Source organism: Salvelinus alpinus, chromosome 10, assembly GCF_045679555.1.
Source record: "Salvelinus alpinus chromosome 10, SLU_Salpinus.1, whole genome shotgun sequence".
In the NCBI taxonomy this organism is placed as follows: Eukaryota; Metazoa; Chordata; class Actinopteri; order Salmoniformes; family Salmonidae; genus Salvelinus; species Salvelinus alpinus.
The window spans coordinates 69,760,506-69,771,372 of NC_092095.1; the positions used below are offsets into that span (position 1 = coordinate 69,760,506).

A 10,867-nucleotide genomic window follows, 5' to 3' on the forward strand; every position below is an offset into this window, starting at 1 on the left:
GTGTGTGTGTGTGTGTGTGTGTGTGTGTGTGTGTGTGTGTGTGTGTGTGTGTGTGTGTGTGATATAAAGCTCATGTGTATGTACTGTGTGTGTAGATCACAGAGAGAGAGCTGAAGCCGGGCGGGGCCAACATCCCAGTGTCAGAGAAGAATAAGAAGGAGTACATTGAGCGCATGGTGAAGTGGCGTATCGAGAGAGGAGTGGTTCAACAGACAGAGAGTCTGGTCCGGGGCTTCTATGAGGTACCATCTAATATCTCCTGGTACAGATTCTGATAAAGGTAGACTCAGCAGTATCATCATACACACTGGGGCAACTTCCTGCTCACAGACATCAACAACAACTGAATTCTAATTGGGCAAGATGTAGCTAAAGGCTGTATGTGATAGGATGTGATTGGAAGACTGTATAATGGGATTGAGTTTGTTGTTGTTGTGTTTGTAATAATAATACATGCCATTTAACAGACTGTTTTATCCAAAGCGACTTACAGTCATACGTGTATACATTTTACATATGGGTGGTGCCGGGAATCAAACCCAGCACCGTTACAAGAGCCAGCCTCTACCAACTGAGATACAAACGACAACAAAGGTTGTGGTCATGGTTTGTAGCCTGGATGCCCTGTGCTGTGTCATGCAGGTGGTGGATTCCAGGCTGGTGTCAGTGTTTGATGCCAGGGAGCTGGAGCTGGTGATAGCTGGCACCGCTGAGATAGACCTGGTGGACTGGAGGAGCAATACTGATTACAGAGGAGGTATGAACAGGGGGGAGAGGAAGAGACCGGGGGAGACAGGGGGGGGGGGGCAGGGGGGAGAGGAAGAGACGGGGAGAGACAGGGGGAGAGAGGGGGAGACACAGGGGGGAGAGGAAGAGACCGGGGGAGACGGGGGGGAGAGGAAGAGACGGGGGGAGACGGGGGGGGGGGGGGGGGCAGGGGGGAGAGGAAGAGATGGGGAGAGAGGAAGAGACGGGGAGAGACAGGGGGGAGAGGAAGAGACGGGGGAGACAGGGGGGAGAGGAAGAGACAGGGGGAGACGGGGAGAAACACAGATTACAGAGGAGGTATGAACAGGGGGGAGAGGAAGAGACGGGGAGAGGAAGAGACGGGGAGAGACAGGGGGAGAGGGGAGACCGGGAGCCCAAATGACACCCTATTCCCTATATAGTGCACAGCTCTTGTCAAAGGTAGTGCACTATGTAGGGAATAGGGTGCCATTTAAGACACAGGCAATAACGTTGTGTATTGCACCTTTCTTTTATTTATTTTTTTTTTTTTTTAATTTTAATTTTATCCCCTTTTCTCCCCAATTTTCGTCGTATCCAATCGCTAGTAATTACTATCTTGTCTCATCGCTACAACTCCCGTACGGGCTCGGGAGAGACGAAGGTCGAAAGTCATGCGTCCTCCGAAGCACAACCCAACCAAGCCGCACTGCTTCTTAACACAGCGCGCCTCCAACCCGGAAGCCAGCCGCACCAATGTGTCAGAGGAAACACCGTGCACCCGCCCCCCTCGGTTAGCGCGCACTGCGCCCGGCCCGCCACAGGAGTCGCTGGAGCGCGATGAGACAAGGATATCCCTACCGGCCAAACCCTCCCCAACCCGGACGACGCCAAGCCAATTGTGCGTCGCCCCACGGACCTCCCGGTCGCGGCCGGCTGCGACAGAGCCTGGGCGCGAACCCAGACTCTGGTGGCGCAGCATAGCACTGCGATGCAGTGCTCTAGACCACTGCGCCACCCGGGAGGCCCGATGTATTGCACCTTTCATTATGTCATTTTGAGCTGCTGTCTGGGTCTCAGGCAGCAGTAAAGACAGTCCATTGTTCCATTCAGATGGAGAAGGAAATGTTTTTAAATGTCTTTCCAATTAGGAAGAGCTGTTACAGAAATAAGTGTATATAACAGTATACCCTAGCTAGCTGTCTGGTTGAACAGCTGAAGTAACTAGGCCTACCAGAGAGAAAGGCCAGTATATAACAGTATATCCTAGCTAGCTGTCTGGTTGAACAGCTGAAGTAACTAGGCCTACCAGAGAGAAAGGCCAGTATATAACAGTATACCCTAGCTAGCTGTCTGGTTGAACAGCTGAAGTAACTAGGCCTACCAGAGAGAAAGGCCAGTATATAACAGTATACCCTAGCTAGCTGTCTGGTTGAACAGCTGAAGTAACTAGGGCTACCAGAGAGAAAGGCCAGTATCTAACAGTATACCCTAGCTAGCTGTCTGGTTGAACAGCTGAAGTAACTAGGCCTACCAGAGAGAAAGGCCAGTATATAACAGTATACCCTAGCTAGCTGTCTGGTTGAACAGCTGAAGTAACTAGGCCTACCAGAGAGAAAGGCCAGTATATAACAGTATACCCTAGCTAGCTGTCTGGTTGAACAGCTGAAGTAACTAGGCCTACCAGAGAGAAAGGCCAGTATATAACAGTATACCCTAGCTAGCTGTCTGAACAGCTTGAGTAGCTAGGCCTACCAGAGAGAAAGGCCAGTATATAACAGTATACCCTAGCTAGCTGTCTGGTTGAACAGCTGGAGTAACTAGGCCTACCAGAGAGAAAGGCCAGTATATAACAGTATACCCTAGCTAGCTGTCTGGTTGAACAGCTGAAGTAACTAGGCCTACCAGAGAGAAAGGCCAGTATATAACAGTATACTCTAGCTAGCTGTCTGGTTGAACAGCTGAAGTAACTAGGCCTACCAGAGAGAAAGGCCAGTATATAACAGTATACCCTAGCTAGCTGTCTGGTTGAACAGCTGGAGTAACTAGGCCTACCAGAGAGAAAGGCCAGTATATAACAGTATACCCTAGCTAGCTGTCTGGTTGAACAGCTGAAGTAACTAGGCCTACCAGAGAGAAAGGCCAGTATATAACAGTATACCCTAGCTAGCTGTCTGGTTGAACAGCTGGAGTAGCTAGGCCTACCAGAGAGAAAGGCCATTATATAACAGTATACTCTAGCTAGCTGTCTGGTTGAACAGATGAAGTAACTAGGCCTACCAGAGAGAAAGGCCAGTATATAACATATTACCCTAGCTAGCTGTCTGGTTGAACAGCTGAAGTAACTAGGCCTACCAGAGAGAAAGGCCAGTATATAACAGTATACCCTAGCTAGCTGTCTGGTTGAACAGCTGAAGTAACTAGGCCTACCAGAGAGAAAGGCCAGTATATAACAGTATACCCTAGCTAGCTGTCTGGTTGAACAGCTGAAGTAACTAGGCCTACCAGAGAGAAAGGCCAGTATATAACAGTATACCCTAGCTAGCTGTCTGGTTGAACAGCTGAAGTAACTAGGGCTACCAGAGAGAAAGGCCAGTATCTAACAGTATACCCTAGCTAGCTGTCTGGTTGAACAGCTGAAGTAACTAGGCCTACCAGAGAGAAAGGCCAGTATATAACAGTATACCCTAGCTAGCTGTCTGGTTGAACAGCTGAAGTAACTAGGCCTACCAGAGAGAAAGGCCAGTATATAACAGTATACCCTAGCTAGCTGTCTGGTTGAACAGCTGAAGTAACTAGGCCTACCAGAGAGAAAGGCCAGTATATAACAGTATACCCTAGCTAGCTGTCTGGTTGAACAGCTGGAGTAACTAGGCCTACCAGAGAGAAAGGCCAGTATATAACAGTATACCCTAGCTAGCTGTCTGGTTGAACAGCTGGAGTAACTAGGCCTACCAGAGAGAAAAGCCAGTATATAACAGTATACCCTAGCTAGCTGTCTGGTTGAACAGCTGAAGTAACTAGGCCTACCAGAGAGAAAGGCCAGTATATAACAGTATACTCTAGCTAGCTGTCTGGTTGAACAGCTGAAGTAACTAGGCCTACCAGAGAGAAAGGCCAGTATATAACAGTATACCCTAGCTAGCTGTCTGGTTGAACAGCTGAAGTAACTAGGGCTACCAGAGAGAAAGGCCAGTATCTAACAGTATACCCTAGCTAGCTGTCTGGTTGAACAGCTGAAGTAACTAGGCCTACCAGAGAGAAAGGCCAGTATATAACAGTATACCCTAGCTAGCTGTCTGGTTGAACAGCTGAAGTAACTAGGCCTACCAGAGAGAAAGGCCAGTATATAACAGTATACTCTAGCTAGCTGTCTGGTTGAACAGCTGAAGTAACTAGGCCTACCAGAGAGAAAGGCCAGTATATAACAGTATACCCTAGCTAGCTGTCTGGTTGAACAGCTGAAGTAACTAGGCCTACCAGAGAGAAAGGCCAGTATATAACAGTATACCCTAGCTAGCTGTCTGGTTGAACAGCTGAAGTAACTAGGCCTACCAGAGAGAAAGGCCAGTATATAACAGTATACCCTAGCTAGCTGTCTGGTTGAACAGCTGAAGTAACTAGGGCTACCAGAGAGAAAGGCCAGTATCTAACAGTATACCCTAGCTAGCTGTCTGGTTGAACAGCTGAAGTAACTAGGCCTACCAGAGAGAAAGGCCAGTATATAACAGTATACCCTAGCTAGCTGTCTGGTTGAACAGCTGAAGTAACTAGGCCTACCAGAGAGAAAGGCCAGTATATAACAGTATACCCTAGCTAGCTGTCTGGTTGAACAGCTGAAGTAACTAGGCCTACCAGAGAGAAAGGCCAGGATATAACAGTATACCTTAGCTAGCTGTCTGAACAGCTTGAGTAGCTGAAGCTGAAGTAACTAGGCCTACCAGAGAGAAAGGCCAGGCTGCTGAGTGACTCATGTCTGTCTGTCTGTCTTCCTGCCTCCCTCAGGTTACCATGACAACCACATAGTGATCCGTTGGTTCTGGGCGGCGGTGGAGAGGTTCAACAACGAGCAGAGACTCAGGCTGCTACAGGTGGGGGTGCACACACACACACACACACACACACACACACACACACACACACACACACACACACACACACACACACATACAAACAAAGACACACACATACTAACAAACAAACACACACATACTTACAAACAAACATACAAACAAACACACACACTTAAACAAACAAACAAACACACACACACACACAGAGACACACAGTGAGTAACAGCGACCTTCTTCTTTCTGCTCTGTTAGTTTGTGACGGGTACCTCCAGTATTCCCTACGAGGGTTTCGCCTCTCTCCGAGGCAGCAACGGACCCCGCAGGTTCTGTGTGGAGAAATGGGGCAAAGTTACCTCTCTACCCAGGTAAACTACTGTGCTGACTTCACTTGTAAGGCCAAGGGAACTAACTTCACTTGTAAGGCTAAGGGAACTGACTTCACTTGTAAGGCTAAGGGAACTGACTTCACTTGTAAGGCTAAGGGAACTGACTTCACTTGTAAGGCCAAGGGAACTGACTTCACTTGTAAGGCCAAGGGAACTGACTTCACTTGTAAGGCCAAGGGAACTAACTTCACTTATAAGGCCAAGGGAACTGACTTCACTTGTAAGGCCAAGGGAACTGACTTCACTTGTAAGGCCAAGGGAACTGACTTCACTTGTAAGGCCAAGGGAACTGACTTCACTTGTAAGGCCAAGGGAACTGACTTCACTTGTAAGGCCAAGGGAACTGACTTCACTTGTAAGGCCAAGGGAACTAACTTCACTTGTAAGGCCAAGGGAACTAACTTCACTTGTAAGGCCAAGGGAACTGACTTCACTTGTAAGGCCAAGGGAACTGACTTCACTTGTAAGGCCAAGGGAACTGACTTCACTTGTAAGGCCAAGGGAACTGACTTCACTTGTAAGGCCAAGGGAACTGACTTCACTTGTAAGGCCAAGGGAACTAACTTCACTTGTAAGGCCAAGGGAACTAACTTCACTTGTAAGGCCAAGGGAACTAACTTCACTTGTAAGGCCAAGGGAACTAACTTCACTTGTAAGGCCAAGGGAACTAACTTCACTTGTAAGGCCAAGGGAACTAACTTCACTTGTAAGGCCAAGGGAACTGACTTCACTTGTAAGGCCAAGGGAACTGACTTCACTTGTAAGGCCAAGGGAACTGACTTCACTTGGAACTGACTTCACTTGTAAGGCCAAGGGAACTGACTTCACTTGGAACTGACTTCACTTGTAAGGCCAAGGGAACTGACTTCACTTGTAAGGCCAAGGGAACTAACTTCACTTGTAAGGCCAAGGGAACTAACTTCACTTGTAAGGCGAAGGGAACTGACTTCACTTGTAAGGCGAAGGGAACTAACTTCACTTGTAAGGCCAAGGGACGTGACTTCACTTGTGAGGCTAAGGGAACTGACTTCACTTGTAAGGCTAAGGGAACTGACTTCACTTGTAAGGCGAAGGGAACTGACTTCACTTGTAAGGCGAAGGGAACTAACTTCACTTGTAAGGCCAAGGGACGTGACTTCACTTGTGAGGCTAAGGGAACTAACTTCACTTGTACGGCCAAGGGACGTGACTTCACTTGTGAGGCTAAGGGAACTAACTTCACTTGTAAGGGTAAGGGAACTGACTTCACTTGTAAGGCTAAGTGAACTCATGTAGTATATTATCAATTTGAGTATAATGTATGAAAAGGTATTATACAGACAGTATATTGTTGTTGTTTTCACTGTGTTTGCGGTTGTCTCCTCCCCAGGGCTCACACCTGTTTCAACCGGCTGGACCTCCCTCCATATCCATCCTTCTCCATGCTGCACGAGAAGATGCTCACTGCCGTGGAGGAGACCAGCACCTTCGGCCTGGAGTGATGACCCCTATCACCTTTAACCCCCACTCCTCCTACGACCTTTGACCCTGACCTCTGAACTGTAGTATCACAGAGGTAGAGGAACCCAAGGGGTTCAAGGGGATGACTGTCTAGTCTGTCTGGCACCCTGTTGTATCTTTATACACACTCACCTTCCTGAAGTGAGCTGAACAGAGGAGAATAGACCGATGTCTATCAGAGGGTATGACCCCTGCACAACGTCAGGGGTCACTGTGACGGTTAAAGTCACTTAGACACACTGCCAACACAAACCAAAGGAGAGCACCCTAACACTCACACCCTTGTTACTCCATTAGACCAATGGGAGAGATGGACTCGTAAGCCTCCAACCAATCACACAATGAAGGAACCAAGACCTGGAGTGAGACTCCAGCTGGCTCATCACGTTTTATTATTTAAAATACGGATTTCCAGTGGAGTCTCGTAAGGCAGGTGGTGGTCGAGCTTTTCCTGGAGAGCAGAAGAAACAAAGATGCTTTATCTCACAGAGAGGCTGAGGCGGACATCACAGGACATCGCTCCTCTGAGAGGCTGAGGTGGACATCACAGGACATCGCTCTTCTGAGAGGCTGAGGTGGACATCACAGGACAGTGTTGCTCCTGGAGAAGGGGATGAGGAGAGAGGAAGAGATGAAAGAAGACAAGACAGGTGCTCTTCAGCTGCTGTGGCCACGCCTCCTGCACTGTCAGGGAGAGAACCAACCAATCAAGGTCCAGGCAGCTTTGTGACCTGCCCTTGTTGAACACTCTGACAGGTGTGTTCTAGAACAGAACACTGAAGTAGCCCATCGTGGTGCGGTGGTGTCTGTGTGCTGAAGCTGGACTCTCTCTACAGGCTTTTCATCTATCTGCAAAATGTCTTTTGTAACGGCCACAAACAATGTTTTTGAATGTACTGACTGATATCACATGATGCGCTTGAATGTGTCGTTTTTGTACGTCGCTCGATGACTCGTCAAATCAAAATGGCTGCCTCATTCTTAACAAACTTCAGGGCAAGCTATAAGCACGAATAACCAAACTCAGCTACGGTTTGTTCGATAAAGACATTACATTGAATTGGCTTTCCCATAATGTTAGACACAAGCTCACACACACTCTTTCAGTGTTTTAGCTGTTTTCATTGTTTGCAAGTATGTTGATTGTCATCGTCGCTTTATCATTGAACTACACTGCCAGAGTAGAGGGTGATCTGAACTTTTAAAATCCGTCATGGTTGTTTGTTGCTCTTGTTTTTAACTTGCTTCTACTTTTTCTCCTTATGTACATTATCCTGATTGGCACCTAATTGAATACGTTGGTTTGATCTGTTCCTATTTCAATAGGGGTTGGGACCCCGATATAACATCATATAATGACAAATGTTCGTATGACCGTGATAATGAAAGTAAAACATGGTGATTAACAACCTGCATGTCGAGACACACACACACACACACACACATCATGCAATTATAATGTGATCTGTGTGTGGGTGAAGGGACATTTATAGCTTTATAGAGACTTGTGACAGAGAACATGTTGAAGTCATATACAAGCACAGATGCCCATGGTATGCTATTACACTGACTGTTTTGATGGGGGAAATGTTTTTTATAGACGTATCTACAGTACTAGGAAGTTTTAAGACGAGGAGTAATGAGAATATGATTTTATAGACGCATCTACAGTACTAGGAAGTTTTAAGACGATTAGTAATGAGAATATGATTTTATAGACGCATCTACAGTACTAGGAAGTTTTAAGACGAGGAGTAATGAGAATATGATTTTATAGACGCATCTACAGTACTAGGAAGTTTTAAGACGATGAGTAATGAGCATATGATTTTACAGACACATCTACAGTACTAGGAAGTTAAGACGAGGAGTAATGAGAATATGAAGGAAGAGTCATAGAAACAAATACATATTTGTCATGTTTTTCACTTCATACTCTGCCTTAGAAGGCATTACTCTGCTTTCTGATACCACCATATTCTACTCTCAGGGTGCGTTCCAGGTCACCTTTTTTGCAGTTGCGTTGCTGCTGAGCATTTTAGCCGATTACTATATTATATGTATATCATATTATTGTGGTTCCAGAGAGGTAAATACTTTTCCAGATGTTGTGAGGGACTATCATCTGAGCAGTGTGTCGACTGCAATAACAATGACATGAAACACGCCCAATGTCTTTGTTTTTAGGGCTGTGACCCCACCCAGTCACCATCACATCCCGAGACTGTGGAATGTAGCTAACGGAATGTAAGGGACTGAAATAGAACAACTTCCTGCATTCTTTTCCATCATCCCAGGGCCAGTGAGAGACTGAGGGCAGATATATTACATGTTTTACGTTAAAAACATAATTTAAAAAAAGGGAAGTGCACAGTGGCATAACATGCATTTATTTTTTGACATTTTAGTAATTTATCAGACGCTCTTATCCAGAGCGATTTACAGTTAGTGCATTCATCTTAAACTGTAGCTAGGTGGGACGGGTTCTGGTGTAGTTTTTGAGCATAGACTGAAAGACTGAAGCTAGGGAGGGACAGTTTCTCTTGCTGTTTCGTAGGTATGCACCATGGTCTTGTAGTGGATGCGAGCATTATGGGAATACTGTACATGAGCTGGGGTGGCTTGCAAGAAGTTCTTATAACTTTTTACGTACTGACAGTACACCTTTCTTTCATTCTGACTCCCTCTCTGTCTGCAAATGAATGATTGTGCTGTCCTGTGTAGGCTATGTATTTTCACCAGGGGTCTCCAACAGGTCGATCGCGAGCTACCAGTAGCTCGCAGTCTACCTATGAGTAGCTCGCCAAACAATTCTGAAAGTACTTGCAATTTTCACGTGTTCCACGACAAACTGTCATAAACAAATCCCACAAGTGTCAGACACCGCAAGCTCCCAGCTACTATCTAATTAACGCAAAATTGACATGTTAAAAAGCCAAACCTAACAATATCTGCCAATGAATTCCCAGCAATATTGCCCCTGTCTGTGTGTGTGGTGCGTGCGTTTGTCCATCACTCCAGACAGTTGACGTGATAAACCATCTTGTGAGTTGACCGAAATACTTTCCCCAAAACCTTTTCAATTAAATATTTATTGCAAGTAGGCTTACCTGGCATTAGTATATAATGAGTATCTATTGTTATTTGAAAACTTGAAATTAAATGCCATGAAATGCGTAGCAGTATGGAACCATTGCTAGACTAGCACATTCCTCACTCAGATTCGCAATTAAAGGGCCAGATGCGCAATTACAGGAAAATTGCACAAAGATATCTACATTTGTTAGTTTCCTTCCAGACCTAAAAAGAATTGACTTGGACTCAGAACATCCCATTTCGTTGTTTCTCTATGAATAATTATAATTTTGAGAGTGAAAACAATTCTTAAACCAGGAAAAACAACACTGACAACAAATCTCTGATTTTAGAGTTGTTTATTAACCATTATTTTACCAGGTATGTTGACAGACAATATAGTGCACTACTTTCTCTTGTAGTGCAAGGACCCGGAGAAGAGTTGCAGGGGAGAGGAGAAGAATGGGCCTATTTTAAAATCTAGAAAGAAATTAGTAGATCTAATGCCAGAAAAGGTTGGAGACCCCTGATTTGCACTGAATGTACCAATGTTTTGGGGCTTTAATTGGGGCTTTTGACTCTCTTCATCCAAGTCTCGGTCTCTCAACCTCCATGGTCTTCACATTCACCACCATCACTGAGTAACCGATAGCCCATCACACCAAGCCACTACTTCTTTACTCACAGAAACACTTCAACTACAACACAACATGCATATATATATTATCACCAATTGTGACCAATTTGAAAGTTGCATCCATGTTTCAGTTGTTTTCACCTTTTTGTAATGGAATGTTCTGTCTGTTCCTCTCTGGCTGGCTGTCTGCCTGTCTGGTCCTGTGACCGGCAGGACTCTAGGATTAGATACTGTCTGCTGGGGGGTTCAAGGCTGTGTCTTTGTCAGAGCTTCACTCTATGCAAAGCTTTTTTCTCCATGTCACTCCTTATGATTGTATGAAAAAAAACGATTAAAATAATTGATTAAATGTGTCTCTGTGTCTTTTGTGTTGGGAGTTGAACATGGATTAAGTTTCTATTAGTAGTGGTATATTCAGTATTCCGTTTTTTGGCAATTTTTTCCATAAATTAATAAAATTCAAAGGTAAG

The 10,867-nt window shown here is 45.5% G+C and overlaps 1 protein-coding gene across 2 annotated transcripts in view; it reads left to right on the forward strand.

Annotated features, from left to right (window-relative positions):
- LOC139532758 (E3 ubiquitin-protein ligase HECW2-like) overlaps nucleotides 1-10,746 on the forward strand; it is a 68,639-nt gene extending 57,893 nt beyond the window's left edge. For both annotated transcript variants that reach the window (XM_071330764.1, XM_071330765.1), the window contains exons 26-30: nucleotides 96-242; nucleotides 643-757; nucleotides 4,732-4,817; nucleotides 5,052-5,164; nucleotides 6,555-10,746. In XM_071330764.1, the coding sequence (XP_071186865.1) occupies nucleotides 96-242; nucleotides 643-757; nucleotides 4,732-4,817; nucleotides 5,052-5,164; nucleotides 6,555-6,666 (573 nt within the window). In that variant the 3' untranslated portion in view covers nucleotides 6,667-10,746. The remainder of the gene's footprint in view (nucleotides 1-95; nucleotides 243-642; nucleotides 758-4,731; nucleotides 4,818-5,051; nucleotides 5,165-6,554) is intronic.
- Nucleotides 10,747-10,867: the final 121 nt, after the last annotated feature.